General features: G+C 30.9%; 4 protein-coding genes across 5 annotated transcripts in view; 2 read left to right on the top strand and 2 right to left on the bottom strand.

The window, feature by feature from the left end:
• The window catches only part of mRpS9 (mitochondrial ribosomal protein S9), a 62,786-nt gene extending 59,386 nt beyond the window's left edge, over positions 1 to 3,400 (bottom strand). The window contains exons 1-6 of the mRNA XM_065513000.1: positions 3,268 to 3,400; positions 2,938 to 3,165; positions 2,696 to 2,869; positions 2,543 to 2,628; positions 2,194 to 2,438; positions 2,009 to 2,124 (exon numbers count right to left, since the gene is read on the bottom strand). Of these exons, the coding sequence (XP_065369072.1) occupies positions 2,009 to 2,124; positions 2,194 to 2,438; positions 2,543 to 2,628; positions 2,696 to 2,869; positions 2,938 to 3,165; positions 3,268 to 3,363 (945 nt within the window). The 5' untranslated portion in view covers positions 3,364 to 3,400. The remainder of the gene's footprint in view (positions 1 to 2,008; positions 2,125 to 2,193; positions 2,439 to 2,542; positions 2,629 to 2,695; positions 2,870 to 2,937; positions 3,166 to 3,267) is intronic.
• A 1,324-nt stretch (positions 3,401 to 4,724) lies between these two features.
• cnir (cornichon-like protein) lies at positions 4,725 to 5,811 on the top strand. Its single transcript, XM_065498515.1, has 3 exons — positions 4,725 to 4,955; positions 5,023 to 5,345; positions 5,411 to 5,811. Exons 1-3 carry the CDS (start codon positions 4,881 to 4,883, stop codon positions 5,481 to 5,483), a joined length of 471 nt encoding a protein of 156 aa, XP_065354587.1. The 5' UTR covers positions 4,725 to 4,880; the 3' UTR covers positions 5,484 to 5,811.
• A 2,473-nt stretch (positions 5,812 to 8,284) lies between these two features.
• On the bottom strand, positions 8,285 to 15,027 carry EMC1 (ER membrane protein complex subunit 1). 2 transcript variants are annotated; one of them, XM_065512936.1, is made up of 12 exons: positions 14,876 to 15,027; positions 14,141 to 14,783; positions 13,932 to 14,078; positions 13,551 to 13,863; positions 13,329 to 13,349; positions 10,531 to 11,060; positions 10,396 to 10,473; positions 10,132 to 10,333; positions 9,858 to 10,010; positions 9,379 to 9,549; positions 9,074 to 9,307; positions 8,285 to 9,001 (listed from the first exon to the last, which is right to left on the bottom strand). In XM_065512936.1, exons 1-12 carry the CDS (start codon positions 14,980 to 14,982, stop codon positions 8,841 to 8,843), a joined length of 2,760 nt encoding a protein of 919 aa, XP_065369008.1. In that variant the 5' UTR covers positions 14,983 to 15,027; the 3' UTR covers positions 8,285 to 8,840. The 2 variants fall into 2 exon arrangements, with proteins under 2 accessions (XP_065369008.1, XP_065369015.1); XM_065512943.1 differs by lacking the exon at positions 13,329 to 13,349.
• A 671-nt stretch (positions 15,028 to 15,698) lies between these two features.
• Positions 15,699 to 17,251, top strand: Taf7 (TATA-box binding protein associated factor 7). The gene is made up of 2 exons (XM_065512926.1): positions 15,699 to 16,059; positions 16,127 to 17,251. The coding sequence occupies exons 1-2, from the start codon at positions 15,748 to 15,750 to the stop codon at positions 17,147 to 17,149; spliced, it is 1,335 nt and encodes a 444-aa protein (XP_065368998.1). The 5' UTR covers positions 15,699 to 15,747; the 3' UTR covers positions 17,150 to 17,251.
• Positions 17,252 to 21,467: the final 4,216 nt, after the last annotated feature.

The raw sequence follows: 21,467 nt of genomic DNA, 5'->3' as shown, positions 1-21,467 counted from the left end.
CATGAAGAGATGAATAGTAAATCATCAGAGTGGCAGCCAGTTATTCGTGGTCTTTGGACACAGTGCTAAAAATTCCTTAGACTTGATCAAAAAAATTCCTCAAAGCCCTAACGCCACTCCTGTTTAACTACTACCACTCTAAAATCCCGCCACCTCGACGGGGAATGGTAGTGAATTCGTAGTGATTTGCAGGTCACCTTTTATAGTCTATTTATCTTCTAAGCTCATACCACTGCAATCACACAAGAATTGCTCAGTAAAACAGTTCCTCTTGGGATGTCATCGGAGGAGTCACCCTAGCTTCATCATCACACAGCAGGAGCTTCCTCCGAGTAAGGATCTTCGAATATACGAGCAGAACATAAAGAGGTTATTTCAGCATCCATTGCACGACATCAATACCGTGGTTATAGGATACTGCTTAATGCCAACTGGACTCGCATAGACTATGACGACCATAAAAATTGTAGTCACGGTTCCCATGATACCCTACATATTCAACTGCCCAGCAAACTCTACTTCACTTCGTCCGATATATTTAGGGACTAACCAACTAGAAGTAGCACAATTCCTTGTCCAGAACCACGATTTAGACCCCCGGAATAGAACATTTTATAGTCTTAGCTGTTACAACAATAACATAGAGCTGATAATTTGAGTCCTCAGTATTTGTGCTAATTTGGTACATTTGTCAAACTTGTATGACCAATATTGAGGTAATAAGTGGATTTAAGACATCTATGCCGAAATTCTATTGTGAATTATTCTGTGCGAAAAATTGTTCTTCTTAAGCCTCAATAATTCCAACATGAAATCATAATACATACTCAAAGGATATGCATTATAAATTGATTGTCTCGTATTTGAGAAATGTGCATTTGCAAAATTATTGGGCAAACTGTGACTAATCAATAATTTCAGGATTTTATTTAAGACCGCTAAAACCCGTTAAATTAATGTTTTGAGTATCGAGTAATCGATAATAGTAAAATTCGACGGCACTAATTTAATGATTAATAAATATCGCAATAGAAGATAGGTTGATAATTCCGTTGAATTTGGTAATTTTACACTAGTAACTTTCAACAATAAATCTACATTTACAGGATCAGCCCTACATGATCTGGGGCTGGATCAATCGATTATAAGGTTTATCAAGGACCTTCTGAACAGGATCATCTGTTATAAAATGTACCGACCACGATCTCTAGACTTGTCAAAATGGAGCACACCTAAAAGGAGCATTTTATATCCACTTTTGAGGAATTTGGTCATTAAATGCCTGCTCAGGAAGTTTCAGTGATTAATTTAAGCACATCACAACGAATGGAGGCGGCACTCAAAATTATAAGTCGATGGAGCATCGAAATTAGACAGAATGTACAGGACAAAGATAAAAAGTTTACCAGATTATTTAACAAGAAGTAAAGTTAAATAATTAGAGGAGTAGTGTTGATATTTTAAGGCCATGGTAGGCGTTCATATTGTTGAGGTTACGATGATTTTCGTCAAACAACCCGAATGTGAACAAAAGAGCGTAAAAATACTCACAATTCATTCAGTTTATTGATGTTGTTGTGGATATTTTATTTTTTACCCAAAAGAGCACACAAATTAAATGCCTCTTTTTGCGTACCACTGTTTTAAGGGTTTGATCTACAACTCGCTACAAAAAAAGAGGTCAATGGTAAGACTGTTTCCTTACAGAAGAAGATCATATATCTGGAATGAAGATTTTATTGTCATGATAATGTAGATTGTGTTGTCAACAATACGATGTAACGATTTGCAACCCAGCAAATACTTTAAGTACAATTTCATATGAATCATTATTTATAGCATTACGTTTATCACTTATTACAGGAAATGCTGCAAAAAATATAGTTCGGTCGTACTATATAATAACTTTTTACTTTTTTTTTTTAAATATATACCACAAATGTGGCATATAAAATAATATTTCCCACAATTATCTAATTATTAAACAAAAAATTTCTCTTTCACTCACCTGTTCACGGGGTTGTATATCATCAAAGTATGTTATATCTTTGCCGTTAATTGAAATCTTTCCAGTACCTGGTACACGAACGGTTACATCAGCACGAGCTGTTTTACGTAGACATTCTGAAAATAATATATATTTGTATTAATCACTTTACATGCACAATAAGTTATCCAATTTCCATTACTTACCATATGTGGTAATATATTGACGACCTTGTTCATCGATTTGAGGTTTGGGTATTTCTAATTGGCTCGATTTGTCCATTAAAGGTTTTGTGTATTTGTCAATAAATTCTTTACATTTGTACGAATAGGGATGAGACACTAAACGTTCCATCGATGTAACAAAACTGTTGAATTCAATGTCAGAGATTTTTTCCACCAACTGTAATTCCATCTGATCTTTAGTGATCCAATTGAAACCAGTCAAATCTCTGTAAAAAACAATAAAAAAAATGAATTTTTATTTTGTACCAAAATGTTATTTTAATTAGGTGAAATCATAAGAATATATTATTATTACAATTTCTTTACTTACACTTTCTGATTAAGATCAGGTTTTTGTCCGCGACGCATCATACGTTCTTCCAGGTCATACAATTTATTTAGTTCTTCAACAATATCCTACAACAAATCATAGACATTGTTACGACTTTTCTAAATAAAATCCTATAGATATATATTTACTTACGTATAATAATTTAAAGAAATTTGGATTGCCAGTATAAAACATACTATGGAATGGACGACCGGTTTCATCGAACTCAGCGGCTTTGCGTGCTGGAAATACTTCTTCGGGACTTTTCATAATGGGGCGGGCTTTTTGATCGTAAATTCCCGAGGGAAACAAATACTCAATGGCATTCTACAATAAATAAAACCACATAATTCAAAATTACTACTACAAAGCTATTACTCTTAAAAAAAACTTACATCAATATCCTCTTGCGTAAAGGTCTCTGGATCCGCACCCATCATGTTGGCCAAATGTCTTTTGCCAATTTGAAATTCCAATTGTTGAGTTTTCATGAATTCATCATGTTCTTGAGCACGTTCCAAATAAGCTTTCATGGCCTTACTTACTTTTTGTTTCCTCACTACTAAAGGGGCAGCTTGAACAGTTACCTGTGTGCTGTAATTGGCATTTTGTTGCTGGAGCACCTGAAACAGACATTTTTAAGGGGAAAAAGAGAGGTTATGCAAGCGTTCCATTTGAAAATTGTCTGTTAAACTTATTGCATTTTTGTTGCATATTTCACTTACTGCATTTGTGAGGGCGGTGTTATTGAAACGCTGCAGGTTTTGCGTTAAATTTTTATTGTTTTTTAATAAATTTAAACCAAAAACACGCAGAGCCATTTTTGCGGTTGGATACTTTATGTGTGCAGCTGTTTTCCCCAAAAGACCGAATGAGAATCAGCTGGTTGGTGATGATAATGTAGCGATTTTCCGTTGGATCTAGCTTCATATTTTGAAATCAATTTAGCGGGGAAAATTATTATAGCGCGATTCCAGCGATTTGTTATATGAAAATTAAAAGTGATTTTTTGTTTGTTTGAAAATATAAACTTTTATATAGTTCATTAATATTAATTATCGCAAAATCACTAAAATCTTAAATATCTTTTAAAATAATTATTCGATCTCAAATAATTTGAAAATTTTAAATTTTTCACTTACTATAAGGATTATCAAAATCGGTGTCGAACATGTTTCCCTCGCTCGAAGAGATTATACAATAGCTTGCTTCCTTTATAATATAAAGACATAGCCTCTGCATTTAACAATATCAAGTCAGAAGCAATTGAGAAGGCACTTAGAGGTACTGGTTGTAACGAATTAGTAAATAAGGAGTGTTTGTAAAATTTAAATAAAACAGAAAAAAACATTTGAATATCCATCCAATTGGCTTTATTAATGGCATTAATGTTTAAATATGATTTCGGGCAAATGTTTATTTTCTTTGTAAAGTCCCAGGTCTATACATATGAACCAGAAACGATCGAGCACCTGGAAGCGAATATATCCTGACGAAGGGTGTTTGAATGTTGGTCCTCCAGGCTACGCCATGTACCTCTAGCCGTGGAGGGCATAAAATTATCGATTTAATAAAGCCAATTGGCTTTGAAGAATTGTGTGAATAAATCCACCAAAGATGATGAAATACATACAATTGACAAAGATTTATGAAAAAGAAGAACTAAGAGCAGTCTAAGAAACGAATCATCATGGGCAGCTTATATGGTCTTTTGAAAGCACACATAACTCTGTGTGATCTTGACATTACCACCGAGGTATGTCGAAAATCGAAATACCATTATAATTTTTCTCTTGATAGCTGGATTTGGGCGAATGAAGGCATTTTCATCTCTGACACACGCAAATATCCGACTTTTATTACTATATAACTTTTAAACCAAGAGAGAGTAGGAAAAACAATTTACACCATTAGACTTGCAATATAAAAGCCTAATTCTGCTGGACAAACCCCTATTACCACTGTTGGACAAAAGATACAAAATTATCAGGTATAGTCTCCATTTATTAGTATTATTGCTTTGTTATGACAAAATTCTTAGTGCTTTTGCTCAGACAACTTTGTCTTGACAACAAACGTCATTAATTGTTATGCTAAAAATGTGTCATGTATAGACAGGGATTTATGTCACTAAAAATGAGTTGCCATATTAGGCAAATATTCTTATTTTGTTGTGGTCGATAATTTCTTTGCATTTAACTAGAACAGAATATACATAACAAAAGGAAATTGTCAAAATTTAGTTATTAAGCTTTAATTAACAGGAAATTAGTTTACTGTACATAAACAAATTGCAGAGAGTAAAAACTAAAATAAATAATTAAGTTTACAGCTTAAAATGTTACCGGAAACAGTTACATTCGCTTTAACATTAATTGTTTATGGAGCCATATTATTTTTATTGATTTACTATGTAAGTTAACCAAAATAAATGTTATATTTTTTAAAAATATCTTAATAATTTTATTTTCATTAATTAGGTGCTCACTTTGGCTGATCTTGAATGTGACTATTTAAATGCTACAGAATGCTGCAGCCGTTTAAACTTTTGGGTCATCCCCAAATTTGGTTCGCATTTAATATTGGGCATTTTGTTGCTATTGGGTGGCCACTGGTTAATGCTGGTGTTTAATTTACCCATGATCACCTGGTTGGGTTATGAATTATATAAACAACCTAGAGATAGTCTGGGCGTTTACGACCCAGTTGATATACATAGCAGGGGTCTGCTTAAGGTTCACCTTAGAAACACCATGATTTATTTGGCATATTATTTTATAATGTTTTTCATTGCCTTGTATTTGTGAGTAAATTCATAGATTTTTTGATAATATGATGATATACCTATCCGTTTTTTTATATTTACAGCATGATTACTGCTTTACTCAAAGGTGATCCCATTAGGCGTCATGAGGAGGGAGAGATAGTAACAGACTTTTAATACTCGTAATAATAAAACTAAATTAAGTAACAATTGTATTTTATTAACGTATGCGAAAGTATTCTTATTATTAATAATGTCGTCTGATACTTGATGTAGTCTTCCCATTATTATGATGCACAACAACTGTCAGTAACCTCTAGTCTGGTATACTCGTATTTTATTAGTAGTTTTCTTAAATTATTTAAAACCTCTCTCTATTAATATTATATACTTCCCCTCTCACACATCTTTATGATTTTGAATCTCACATGAATGATATTTTGCATTTTATTTGTTCGATCTTTTATAGAATTTTTATTAAAAAATAAATCGATTTTACCAATAATTCCATCTGCATCAGGTATTTGTTTGCATTTTAGTGTTTTAATTAATGTAAGTGAAACTTTTAGTTATTTTTTTTGTTTAAAAAGCTTTTTTTGTTAGATAGTTTTTACTAAAAAAGCTTTATTTTCAAAAAAAAATCGTTTTTACAGAATTTTTGTTGTAATATGTAAAAATTATTTTTAAGATTTCTTGAGAAAAAAATGTTCGGTGAAAAAAAGCTGTGAAAATAATTTTGGTGTAATAATAACACAGAGGAACAAAATTGACATTTTGGTTTGGTGCAGTGAAAAATATAATTGATAAAACAAATACATATGTAGAAACCTATGGAACATTTAATTTTCAAAACTATCTTTTAGTTTTTCTTGCTTTTAAAATATCGCGCTTTACATTATTTTGGTTATTTTAATTTTTTTCTTATTGGTTGAATATTGCATAAATGGAGACTAAAATTATACTGGTTTTCTATTTAAAACCGATAAAATCGTCCCACAAACGTCTGAGATATAACCAGGCTAAAATTCTGAAAAATTAAAACAAAAAATATTTTCTTGAATTTCCTTAGCGCTGAAATGATCCAAATATTTGTTCATCAGCCGTTTGTATTTTCGGATATACATATTGCGAAGATTGACCTCTTAAACTGGCAAATAAAACAAAATAATCGACAAAATAACAACAACATTCGTAGATTAAACTTAATTTAATCTCCTCTCTTCAAGTCAGAAACCCACCCTTACTTGTTTTAAATTATTTTGTGACAGATAACTGACAGATCTGAGCTAAAGTTGATGTAAAAATAGACAACTATGGATATTCGGTCTTGTATCATCCGTTATTTATCCGAAAGTACAACTGATATATGTTTGTTTTCGAAGATCCCATAACTTCGAAAAATTAATTTGAATTACCAGGCAAATGTAATGTAGAAATATGTAATGATACAACCATTTAAGACTAATTTATATCCCATTTCAAAAAACTCAATCAACTCCCAATTTTTATTTTACACAGTTTTACTCCCTTTTCATTTTAAAAAACTCAATCAACTCCCAATATGTTTTTACACAGTTTTACTCCCTTTTCATTTTATTTATTTTTATATGTATATGATTTTTCTTTTTGTATTTTTTATAATTATTTTATTTTAAATTAAATTAAATCTATACAAACTTTATTAAATATTAATTTAATGACTGCTGTATTTGACCTTCTTTTATTTTAAAAGCAATTCAAAAATGTATTAAGAAACTAAAGAAGAGCTAAACGAAAATGCATTTAATTATAAAATATTGATTAAGGAAAAACTTTAAAAGATTTAAAGCTTTTTTGTGGAAACATGACAAAAATAAAACAAAAATTTAGTACGCACATTTAACTATTGAAAAACAAACATGAAAAATGAAATTAAATGAAAAAAAAAAACAGAAAGTAATAAAAATTAATGTTTATAATTTTCCTATATAACTTTTATATATAAAATCTGAATTGATTTAATATTTAATGCTGCTCCAAAGTCGATGATACTTTGTTTGTTTAGGGTTGTTGTTGTTATGTTTTTACAGAATTTTTGTTGTAATATGTAAAAATTATTTTTAAGATTTCTTGAGAAAAAAATGTTCGGTGAAAAAAAGCTGTGAAAATAATTTTGGTGTAATAATAACACAGAGGAACAAAATTGACATTTTGGTTTGGTGCAGTGAAAAATATAATTGATAAAACAAATACATATGTAGAAACCTATGGAACATTTAATTTTCAAAACTATCTTTTAGTTTTTCTTGCTTTTAAAATATCGCGCTTTACATTATTTTGGTTATTTTAATTTTTTTCTTATTGGTTGAATATTGCATAAATGGAGACTAAAATTATACTGGTTTTCTATTTAAAACCGATAAAATCGTCCCACAAACGTCTGAGATATAACCAGGCTAAAATTCTGAAAAATTAAAACAAAAAATATTTTCTTGAATTTCCTTAGCGCTGAAATGATCCAAATATTTGTTCATCAGCCGTTTGTATTTTCGGATATACATATTGCGAAGATTGACCTCTTAAACTGGCAAATAAAACAAAATAATCGACAAAATAACAACAACATTCGTAGATTAAACTTAATTTAATCTCCTCTCTTCAAGTCAGAAACCCACCCTTACTTGTTTTAAATTATTTTGTGACAGATAACTGACAGATCTGAGCTAAAGTTGATGTAAAAATAGACAACTATGGATATTCGGTCTTGTATCATCCGTTATTTATCCGAAAGTACAACTGATATATGTTTGTTTTCGAAGATCCCATAACTTCGAAAAATTAATTTGAATTACCAGGCAAATGTAATGTAGAAATATGTAATGATACAACCATTTAAGACTAATTTATATCCCATTTCAAAAAACTCAATCAACTCCCAATTTTTATTTTACACAGTTTTACTCCCTTTTCATTTTAAAAAACTCAATCAACTCCCAATATGTTTTTACACAGTTTTACTCCCTTTTCATTTTATTTATTTTTATATGTATATGATTTTTCTTTTTGTATTTTTTATAATTATTTTATTTTAAATTAAATTAAATCTATACAAACTTTATTAAATATTAATTTAATGACTGCTGTATTTGACCTTCTTTTATTTTAAAAGCAATTCAAAAATGTATTAAGAAACTAAAGAAGAGCTAAACGAAAATGCATTTAATTATAAAATATTGATTAAGGAAAAACTTTAAAAGATTTAAAGCTTTTTTGTGGAAACATGACAAAAATAAAACAAAAATTTAGTACGCACATTTAACTATTGAAAAACAAACATGAAAAATGAAATTAAATGAAAAAAAAAACAGAAAGTAATAAAAATTAATGTTTATAATTTTCCTATATAACTTTTATATATAAAATCTGAATTGATTTAATATTTAATGCTGCTCCAAAGTCGATGATACTTTGTTTGTTTAGGGTTGTTGTTGTTATGTTATGTTTTGTTTTTCAATTACATTACATTTATTTAAGTTAAAAAATAATAATAATAAACTACTTCCATGCTTGTTTAATGGATTTGCGCGATGCTAAATGTTTGGCCACCAAAGAACCTGATGTTAAAACTACCAAAACAACGGATATTAATATATAATCAAAATCTTCCTTAAGCAAATCGAAAGTTTTTGAAGGTGCAATGCGCGTAACAAATAAATCTGAAAAAATTAAATGAATTAAATTAAATTAATGTGTTCTACAAAAAAAAAAATGTCTCCATAAATATTTACCTAAACCTGCTGCTACTACCAAACAGGTACTTTCCAAACCACTGGGAGCTGTATAAATATAACGTAATCTCGCTATAGTTTGATTATAATTTATCATATTCTCTGTGGGCAGCGGTAATTCTGGAATGTAGGGCATAGCTCCCTCATCGCGACCATTCGAAGAAGATGAAATAGGTCGTCGTGGATCTAGCAAAGCCCAAGGCAGCTCAACTATAGAACCACTGGTAGTACCAACTAGATGTTTAAAATGTTTATTGTCAAATTAAATGTTTAGTTTTATAAATTCTCAGTTTATAAGGACTTACTTAAAACATCTTTACTGGTAATGCCTCTTTCGGTAATGGTTTCACGCATGGCTGACACACTTGTGGGTATAATGTAGGATTGACGTTCCACTAGAGGCATAGGTGGTGCATTTAAAGAACTCCAGACGGTGCTATTAGCTTGTGTTTTACCTTCATATAATTCAATAGTAGCTATAATGTATAAGAAATATTGAATTATCAAAAAAGGTTTAGATAATATTGAAATTTCATAAGATCAAAATTAAGTTGGTGAGAAAAAAAATGTTGACTAAAAACTTTATTGTCGTTGTCGACAATTTAATATTACTTTATTATAATTGGAAATTGCTTTTCTAAAGAAATTATTATTTCATAGATAAAAGTATTTAACAAAGACACCTGTGTGGCTATTGTTAAACTTTAATTAATCCTAATTTGATTGCTATTAATGCAATATCACTTATTGCATTGTTTTAGTAGAATATAAAAATTTTACTTACTTATTTCAGTGCGTCTAACTTTGTCATTGTAATGGGCATATGCCAACCAATTTTCCGAATGCACAACATGCAGGGGAGGACGAACTTTGCGATGCATCATGGAGAAGACAATCGAACCGGAGACAACATCCACCAAATAAACATTAAGCAAATCTAAAAAGATAAAATAAAGAAAACATTTAAATTAGTTAAATATGTATGTATATTGAAATATAGAAATAAAATAAATACATATAAATCTTTCTAATTTTTTATTAATACAAATTGAACTTACATTTATGTATACTATCAGTAGCCTGAGTGAAAACAGCCACCAAATTTGGATTAATGTATTTGTACAACACCGAACGATCGGGCATAACGCGACCCTGGGAATGAACTGTTTCAATGGGATTTTTCGAAGCCACAGTAATGATTTTATGATCGCCAGCATGACCGCCCAAGTCCACATTCCACAAAGGTACCGTAGATAATTGCTAAATTTAAGTTAAATGTTTAAAATAAATAGAACCTCAAAATTAACTACAACAAAACTTACATTATGGGCAAATTTAACATAGAAACCATTCAATTGGGAATTTGATTTATCAGCGGTATACAAATATAAACCATCAGCCTGTAAAAAATTTAAATTTACAATTTTTTTTTAATTATTTATCTAGTTTAACCATACCTTTGACTTAGCGTGATCGGGATAAACATTAACTTTATTATTGCCATCCATAATTAAAATACCCTTAACGAAATCCGTTTCCGTTTCAGCCAACAAAGAAAGTTGTCTAATTTTATGATTCAATTGTATGAGACCACCCTCAGCTGCAGCACCAGTAATGGGATTAAAACGATATAAAACACCATTACCCGTTGCCTTGTCTCTGGCCACAATGGTGCAGAGAGCTTGTAATGGAAAATGTTTACTGGTTCTTTGGATGAGTAAACGCATTTGTTCGCCATTGGCAAACTCTTCAACATTATTCAAATACAATTGCCAATGGTGTCTGCCGCTAATGTTATCAATACCAAAGACTTTGCCACTTTTAGTTAAAATCACCAACATTTTGTGCAGACCAAAGGAGTCGCGTACCAAGCCAGCTTTTTGGGTATCAGAGGGTTTAGGACCCAAGCCCATAACATGTAAGAAGATACTTTTGAAGTGCAGCATCTGGGAGGTCAAACGGTGCATAAAAGCGCTGAGGATGTCGGCTGTTAGGTGGAAATTTTATTTTTTAAATTAAATAAATATTTGTTTTTAATAAAGTTTAACTTAAGAAATTATAAAAAGAGAACAAAATAACATAAATGTATTCACAAAAAAAGCGAAACTGAAATAAAAATAATACACAAAATAAAAATCAAAATTAAGGACTGGATTTAATGCTAAAAGAAAACGATTAGATAATCATTATTAAACAACTAAGAGAGCTATGTTCGGTATTGCCGCATCCTATAACCCTTCGCCTATTTCGGGCTGAATTTCTATAGCGTTATGTAAGTCGTTGGAAAGGTCTTTGAAATGCCTTTCATTAGATATCCATATTATCTATGTACACCATTAATTAATCGAGATATAGGTGATGAAAATCGGGGTATTGGCTAAGCCATTTGAGGGCCAATTTTCCCGATATTAAATAGCAACTGAATTAGGACCATACCCGATATATTGATGTATCCATCAGGTATGTAAGTTATTCGGTTGCCTCGGAAAGTTGATTTCAATAGCCAAAATATTCGTACTTTATGAAGTCGCAAATGAAAAAAAGTAGGGAAAAAACGGAATGAAGGGAATAGAAATACACAAAAGGAAAATTAGGATTGTTGTTTTTAATGTTAACAGGAATCGATTGTAATAAAATTTCTTTAAAACTTTCGAGCTCCACAGTTGACCAGAGGACTTATGTTAAAAAATATACATATATGAATTAAATAATGAAAAGCAGCCTGCTAATACGTGACGACAATTTTCTAGGTATTTAATGCTAAAAGAAAACGATTAGATAATCATTATTAAACAACTAAGAGAGCTATGTTCGGTATTGCCGCATCCTATAACCCTTCGCCTATTTCGGGCTGAATTTCTATAGCGTTATGTAAGTCGTTGGAAAGGTCTTTGAAATGCCTTTCATTAGATATCCATATTATCTATGTACACCATTAATTAATCGAGATATAGGTGATGAAAATCGGGGTATTGGCTAAGCCATTTGAGGGCCAATTTTCCCGATATTAAATAGCAACTGAATTAGGACCATACCCGATATATTGATGTATCCATCAGGTATGTAAGTTATTCGGTTGCCTCGGAAAGTTGATTTCAATAGCCAAAATATTCGTACTTTATGAAGTCGCAAATGAAAAAAAGTAGGGAAAAAACGGAATGAAGGGAATAGAAATACACAAAAGGAAAATTAGGATTGTTGTTTTTAATGTTAACAGGAATCGATTGTAATAAAATTTCTTTAAAACTTTCGAGCTCCACAGTTGACCAGAGGACTTATGTTAAAAAATATACATATATGAATTAAATAATGAAAAGCAGCCTGCTAATACGTGACGACAATTTTCTAGGTATTCTAACGAAAATGTTAAAATATTATTTTAACTTGTTATGCATCTAATAATTGAAGACACTTTAAAACCAAAAACAACAATGTTTCTTTCACTCGATCAAACCCTAGTACAACATTTTAATTAAACAAACTATGAAGTCCCTTATGAAGAATATGCCACTAGTTTTTTATAAAAAATGCTAAACACAAAACTGGCCAAAATATTAAAATTGGCATTTCGCAATTGAATGAAAATATTTTTTAAAGTTAGAATGTCCCATACGCAGATTAATAGACTGTTAATTAATCTAAAAGTTAATCAAGCTGCAAAGTTAAGCAAGCAAAAGGCACTCAAACTCATTTCTTTAATTAAACACAAAACGGTTCAGTGTTTAGCAGAGGCACTTATCAACACATATGTCAGTTGACATAGAAGGCCTACTGGAAACTATTGAACCAAGTACGATCCACCGAAGAAATTTGCACTGACGCTGGAGCAAAACGATAAATGCATACTGATTCCGAATAGACTGTTCTGTCTCCAACATATGTCCAGCTTGATATCCTTCACCTTTCCGACTGTTCGACCAAACCCACCTTACTCCGCCCTAAAATTCTACGGACACATGCAGTCGAAATTAAATCAACAAGAAGCCACCTTCAAAAACATTGCTATTCCTATATTTTATCTCTTATAGTTTAAGAGATATTCGCATTTGAAAATTAAAGCTATAGCAAACAGAACATATGTATAAAAATAAAAAAATTTAACATTTCCAAATCATAAATTAAAAATAAATCATATTAGCATCCAACAAAAGAAAAATATATATAAAAAAAAAACATTTAAATTAATATAAAAAAACAACATCGAGTAAAAAATAAACAACTAAACATAAGCGGAATAATAAAACTCTTTACTTACTCTCCAGACTTGGATCAACACCTTTTTTTTGCGGAACAGAACACATTATTTTCATTTGAACACATACATTTTTTTAAAAGTATAATTAAAATAAGCCAAAGATAAATTGTTGATTAATAATTTAGTAAAAACGTATATACACACAAAACACATCAAATATGAACCCATCATTATGACACCATTCTCTTTAAAGAACCCCTATAATTTTAAGTATGTACTCACCAGTTTTGCCTTTCATTTCATTTTCTAGTTCGCCCTCACTATCTGCCAAAGGCAAGTCTATAAACTCGGTAGCTATAACGTTAGCCAAGGCCTCAGATTTCGTCCAACGGAATTTTGATTGTTGTAAGGCCAAGACACTGTCATCTGTGGTATCGACAATGAAAAGACATCCCTTGCCATCATTGTTACGATTCGCTTTGCAATCAAATGTTCTTAAAGTGGGTGTACCATAGTGATCTGGATAGGCCACAGAATTTGATAATTCTGCTACCGATTGACAAGTGTCAGCCAAATAACCCTCAATATTAAGAGTCTATATGAAAGACAAACAATTAAGATTAGTATGAAAGTTGAGGAAGAAAAGTAAAATAATTTACTTACTTTGTCTTTAACCTCGGCTGTTACAATAACATTTTGATTTTTGAAACGACCCAACAAGAAGCTTTGGCTAGATAAGGCACTACAGCTGTGCATATCTTCCTTAACTGTTACAAGTTTACCATTGACTACAACAATGCCATTTAAACCCTTTTGTAGAAAAATTTTGATATTTACACAATATTTTTATTTAATAATAATAATAAACTTACCTCCAATGACTTGATAGGTTGTGTTGGTGTACTACCAAGTTGTTTCCTAATAACTTGGGGTTGAGTGGCTGTCAAATCTAAACTAATCAATTCTGTACCTTCAGCACAGGTGAAATACACGCCAGCTAAAATACATTTTTCTTGTGTTATCCAGGGAGCTGTGATTTTAGCTGTATTGCCAGTAGCTTGGCCAGATGTGGCAAAATATTGTGTCACTTCTAGATGGTGCTGCCACACGGGCAATACATGATAAAGCAGGGAATTGCGATAAAACCACAGCGAATTAATGGCTTTTTCGGTTTGTAGAGGCATTAAAGACCATTCCCATTCTAAATGACCGGTATTTGAATTCCAACCACGCACCAAAGCAGGAGCATGACCCTGTACAGTTAACATATCGAAGCCATGACTAGAGCCGGCTCTAGCGGCAGCAGTAGAATCAGCAGTTCCGGATGCAGAGGAAAGTTGCAATAATTTTACACTACCCCTGGCTCCAGTTTCAAAAACTTGACGCCACAAAATTTCTCCCGTTTTGGGACATAGCGAGGCCACTACATTTTCTCTGGTACTGACTAAGAGACGTGGTTGAAATCCATTCAACTCCAAAAAGGCCTGATTGACACCACCGATTTGTAAAGTTCTCCTTTAAATGGACAAAATTTAAATATTTTATGCAGGTCCATAAAAACTTACGTGTCTGAAAGCAAACACGAAAAAAAACTTTGCTCTACTTACCAATCAAATTTTTTTATTTGATCTTCATATAGGGAATTTACAGAACTTATTGCCACCAGCATAAAAACCGCTAACAGCCGCAGAGAACTGTTTCTTTGAATATGCATTTTAAGTGTTCGCCTAAACTTTAAAACTATTTACTTTATTTATTTTAATATATTTTAATTAACAATTAAAAACTCTTCATTTCTCAACGTGAAAAAATTGGGGATGAGATGAAGAAAAAAAAGTAATGTGCGGCTGTCAATTTGTTTCAGGGTACCCACATCATTTATTTACACACAGACGTCAATTATTTATTTTTTTAATCTGGCAACTTTTACTTAATACAGTGAAAAATATTTTTGAATCGTTATATGGAGAAGTTTACTCAATTGTTTATTCTTTTTTTTATTTATTTTTTAATAAACACATTAAAATTACTTAAAATGGTAACATCTCCCACTATAACAGCCACTTCTTGTTTCACCGACAATAGCGGTATTCACAATGTAGAGTACTTGGCCTAGTAAAAAGCAGTAAAGCTATATATTGACAAACATTTCAATTTCTAAAGTATTTTGTTTTTAGTTTTTTGATATAGTGCTCTTTTACTACATTACCAGGCCAAGTACTCTACGTTGTGAATACCGCTAATGAGAGATTACTTAATTGCTTTGTCAAGTAATGTTTGATATTTATTATTATTTGTCTTTTCTAAGTGTATAATGTCATATAAAATATGTCATTCAATGGCCTAAACATTTTACGCTTTACAACACTAGTATTGCAATCAAAATAAACAAATAATAAAAAATTTCCAGAAGCTGTTTTGTGAAGAATTTGTACAAAAATCGGAGGAAATCTTGTAATTTCCAAATATATCACTTTAAATGATTGAAAAGAAAACAGATAAAAACAAACAAGAACAAAAACCACGCGATGATGGTATTGAACTTGAAAATCAATTCATTTTACGGCTACCCGAAGAGCCAGCCAAAGCTTTGAGGGAAGCAATACAATCATCAAACTCTAATCTAAAAGACCGTGTTTCCATACAACTGGACAATGATTTGCGTTACGGTGAAGTAAGATTTGATCATTGGCTGCTGCATGCCAAAATAGTGGATTTGCCCACAGTCATTGAATGCCTAAAGACAATAGACAATAAAAGCTTTTACAAATCGGCCGATATCTGCCAAATGGTATGTATGGTCTACTTTACACTTTACTGAAATGTTCCAAGTACTTGATATTTATTATGTTTTTTAGATGATTTGCAAAGAAGAACCTTTAGATTTGGATAAAGAAGAATCGCCAAATAAAGGTAAAAAGAAAGATCCCAATAAGGTCGATAAGAAATTTTTGTGGGCCCATGGCATCACGCCACCATGTAAAAATGTACGTAAAAGGCGTTTTCGTAAAACGCTGAAAAAGAAAAATGTCGAAGCACCTGAAATTGAAAAAGAAGTTAAACGTTTGTTGCGCATTGACAATGATGCCGTCAAAGTGGAATACGAAATTATAAATGAAGATATAACAAAATCATTATCGGACTCCCAAATGAAAGATCACAATGAGGGTGAAGAAGACTACAATGACGAACAACTCAATATGAGCGATAAAAACATTCATGATACCTCCTCTCGTAAAGACATTAATGTTGAATCGGATGGTGACGATGATGAAGGCCCCTCGGGTTCGGCACCCATGGGTGGTGTGGGTGAACACGATATTTTCGGTGAAGAGGTTTCCTCATCCGATGATGATGATGACATCAAACATCATCATAACACATCACATATGCGCGATTTAGACGATACTTCACGACTTTCGGCAGACGATTCACGAATGTCTGATTTCTCTATTGGTCATAACAATACAACTCTAGGAGGCAATATTGGCCTCAATACTTCTAAAGAAGATATAACTGACTACAGTAAGGTATTATTTGGCAGCCCTAAAGCTGGAGATGATGATCTATCGAAATATGGTGGTTCTAATTCAAATTTGGCCGCACCTGGCTATTTTGAAGAACGTAAGCGCACTCTATCCGATGATGATTCATCGAATGATGCTGTGCCTCAAATGCGAGTTGAACAAATACATGGCAGAATATCTGAATTACGACGACAATTGGAAGAAATTAAGGCTCAGCATTCACAAAAGGCCAAAGAAATTTCATCCATACAAAATCCAACATTGCGTCAACGTATGCAAGAAACTGTGGACAATTTGGCCAGCCAATTGGTGGAAAAGGAATTAGAATTAAAAGATTATGAAAATATGCTATAGATTTATGATAAATAATTATATTTTTGGTACATTATTTTTGTCTTAAGGAGCTAATAAAAGCTTTATAAATAAAAACATACATAAATGCAAATTTAGACAAAATATGTTATAATTATTTCCTAAATCGTCCCCTTAAAAAAAAAAATTGTGTATAATTTTTTTGCCATTTCGAAATAATTGAGTTTAAAATTTTTGTGTTAGTAGACAACTAAAACAAAAGTAATATTGCAATTGATCTTTTGACCCACTTTGTGGAAGTAGAATTTCACCAAATTTAGAATCAGTTTGTAGATTCTTATTATGCAATAAAAATAATGGTGTATATGCTGAGTCACTATTGTTTTATTGAGGGGACGAAATAGTTTCATTATCAATGGTCGCAAATAAAAAAAAGCCAAATCTGCCATTTGTTGACCGTTTTCAAAAAGTCTTATTAGTTTAGAACTTTCTTGTTTGAAACACAACACAAATTTTTTTAAACTATTAAGACATTATGACAATATGACCTTATAGCAGACCGTTTGAATCCCCCAAATATAAACAATATCACCCTTATTCATAATTAAATTTTTATTTTATCAAAGGTTTATAAAACCAATTTTGCATGGAATTTTAGTTTTATAAACCTTTTATAAAATTAAAATTTGAATATGAATAAAAATTCCCCTGGAGTTTTTTCCCTTTTCCTATTTTTCCAATTATTTCCTATTATTCCAATTGAATGGGAAAAAACTCCCAGGGAATTTTTTATTCATTGGGCTGTATATTATTTTAGTAAGATTTCGTTTTTTATGTGCTAAATTCCCAATTTAATTATTGATAAATTCACTGAAATTTATTGTTGGGGAATAAGCTACTTCCATATCTTATGTTTGAGATTTATAACTAAAGTAGGAAAGCTTGTGATTTACTACAAATTAAAGAGGTTAAGATTAAAAATCTTATATGGAATAAGCGCGAATTAATTAAAAATCTTCGAAATAAAGAAAAATAATCTAATAATCCGATCTAATGTATTATCATATTTAAAAAAATTAGAAATGCAAACGTCGATGACCGCCACAAAAGTCTAATTACAAATGAAACATGCTGCAGTCGTACGATTAAAATTGTAATATAATTTGTTATTGGCCAAATGGCTACATATATTACAATTGAATAAATAAATAAAAAAAAATAAAAAATTCGTCCAAGAATACTGACCTAAAATTAATTTATGAATTTTTCTGATTAAATCAAAATAACATTACAAAAACAGTTTAGGAACATGGTTTTTAGTTAGAAATGTATTCGTTGTTTTTTAACTGTAACCATTATACAAATATACATTCAGCGAAAACTCTTCTGCCAAAGACCTAACTCAGTTGTAATACACATAGAGGGGAAACAAGAATAAAACATAAACAAAACAAGTAAGAGAGCTATATTCGGCTGTGCCGAATCTTATATACCCTTCACCAAATTATACTTCAAAATAAAAATTTTAAATATTTTTAGCTAAACAAAATTTATTTTTTTTTGCATTTTTTTAATTTTTTTGTGAAAAAAATTTTTCGATTGTTTTTTTAATTTTTTCTTAAATGTTAAAAACTTTTTTTTGTTTTTTCAATTTTTTTTTAATATTTATCAAAAAAAAACTTTTGGTGAAAAAAAAAATGGGTTAAAAAATATTATTACGGATTTTGGTCCATTGTAGGTCCATATCCATATTGTCTATATTAATGACTTAGTAATCCAGATATAGGTCAAAAATAGGTCAAAAATCGAGGTTGTCCTGGTTTTTTCCTCATATCTCAGCCATTTGTGGACCGATTTTGCTGATTTTAAATAGCAAACTTCTCGAAAGCATGTCTGGCAGAATTATTGAAGATTTTTATCCCGAAGATATCTGGGGTCTTCAGAAAATTGATTTCAAAAGATAGACGGACGGACTTGGCTTAATTGACTCCGCTATCTATAAGGATCCAGAATATATATTTTATAGGGTCGGAAATGAAAAATGTAGAAATTACAAACGGAATGACAAACTTATATATACCCTTCCCACGAAGGTGAAGGGTATAAAAATTACTCAAAATAATCACACGTATGTGTATTATTTTCACATATTTTTTTTTTACTAATATACATACATATTCTCACCACTTAGGTTTTTGACAACTGAGTTAGGTCTTTGACAGTAGAGTTTCCGATCTATATATATTTGTCTATGGTTAAATTTTTTAATTTGCAAACTAAAGCTTATGTCAGAAAACGAAACTTATGTATATAAAATGATTTTGGTAACACTGATTTGAATATGCACCCGACATTCAGCATTGGTAGAAATTCATCAATTGTTTAAACAAAAGTAAAATTTTTCGACTGCGTAAACCAAAAAAAAAAATTGTAGAATTATAGTGAGGAAAAGAGTTTATTATTATTTGTATTTATATATATATATATAAGTATTAATGTTAAGTACCATGAAAATAGCTTAATTCGCAAAAAAACATGATAACCTACACATAAATGTCAAAAAAAGTCAAATTTTGACGAGACTACTTTGTAATCTAAAAAAAAATATATTTGTATTTATGTATAGTATATCTACAAATACATATGGTAATATTAATTTGTTAAACCCTTCATCATAGCGATAAGGGAACATAAGCTTGTCATATGGCATGTAATTTCCATAGTAGCTGCCTTTTTTATTTGTTCAATAACTCTGCTTTAATGTGTATCCAATTGAACAGTATTTAATCAAAACTCTTGCAGATATCGCTCATTTTCTGCAATATCGACATATCTCAAAAAATTTAATTTTTCAAGAGACGCATTTTTAGATTATAAACCGACATAGGTATATTTATTTTTATTAATTTTTTAAGGAAAATAACATTATGGTTCAATTTGGTCATATACATCTGGTTAAAAAATTAATTTGAACACATAAACGGCAACGCATAACTAAAATAATACGTTAATGCAAATAATAGACAATAGGTTGTGAAAATCGGATAAAATGCTTCTATAGCGATCCTGCGTGTAAAATTAGCCAAATCAGGGCAGCCATTTTCCGATTTTGAAGAAATCGTAATAAGTAGGCGTGGTCAATTTTTCATTCCGTAAGAACCTAAGTTGGACTATGACCAACATTTTAAAAAAAAATTGTCTAAATAGGTCCGGCTGTTCCCAACTGATGCAATTACCAATGAACGACATTAGATTTTTATTTATATAGAATAGAAGATGTTTAGGCTTTATTTTAAAACATTTGTACAATATAAATTTATTCAAAGTATTGTCCATTGTTAACTAGGACCTTATCCCATCTGGATATGGATTCTGACCCATAAGAACTGTTCATCTTTTGAAGCCAAGAACGAATCAAGCCAATATCGGATGCTATGTTCCAAATTGAAGCGTATACCAAAGAAAGCGTTCTGCATCGATCGAAACAAATAATAGTCGGGCGAGGCATGGTCTGGATAATAAAACGGGTGACGCAAAGCTTCCCAACTACTTCATTCTAAATACTTTTTCACAGGTATTGCAACATGTGTCCGAGCGTTGTCATGATGGAATATTACGATTTCATGTCTGGCCACATATTCTAAATGTTTTTCGGGCACTGCTCGCTTCAAATGCTTCAGTTGCATTAGGTAATGGTTCCCTGATATGGTCTGGTTTGATTTCAGTAGCTCATAATAGGTTCGAATTTCGAAAAAGTACGAAACACCTGTCAGCTTATTTTTTAAATGGATTAACATGCAATTTCAAGTGTTTTTGTATCTTTATTAGTTTTGAAGATATAAGGTTACCCTTTTTACCGCCTAAACGTTCGAATTTCCAAAAATCCCTTCTTATCGGATCGTTTTGGGGAGGGAGGAATCCACAGTTAAAATTTCATGATTCTAGCTTCAGCCGTTTGGGCTGTGCGATGATGAATCAGTCAGTCAGTCAGTGAGTCAGTAATGTTACTCTTTTATATATATAGATTAAAAACGCAAATTTGTAGTTTTTTTGGTGTCTTTATTTTAATATTTTAATAAACATTAAAAATTATACATTTTTTTTATTTTTCTATAAACATATTTAGTATATCAAGAATTCGAATTCAAAATACGAGAGAAAAAAAAATCAAAAATATTTATTAAGTATGTTTACATTAAGTTTTCAAATAAAATATATCTATATTAAATGCCTTTATGGTTTTATTTTCTCTTAACTTAAAAACTAATAAAGAGAAAAAATGTACATGGTATAATTTAAAATTAAACGAAAAATAAGTAACGGCCCTACTTATTCATAATAAGAAGTTTTGTTAATTTAA

This window comes from Calliphora vicina, chromosome 1, assembly GCF_958450345.1.
Source record: "Calliphora vicina chromosome 1, idCalVici1.1, whole genome shotgun sequence".
NCBI classification, from domain to species: Eukaryota; Metazoa; Arthropoda; class Insecta; order Diptera; family Calliphoridae; genus Calliphora; species Calliphora vicina.
The sequence above is the reverse complement of the archived record's forward strand: the minus strand, read 5'-3'. Positions and strand labels throughout refer to the sequence as shown.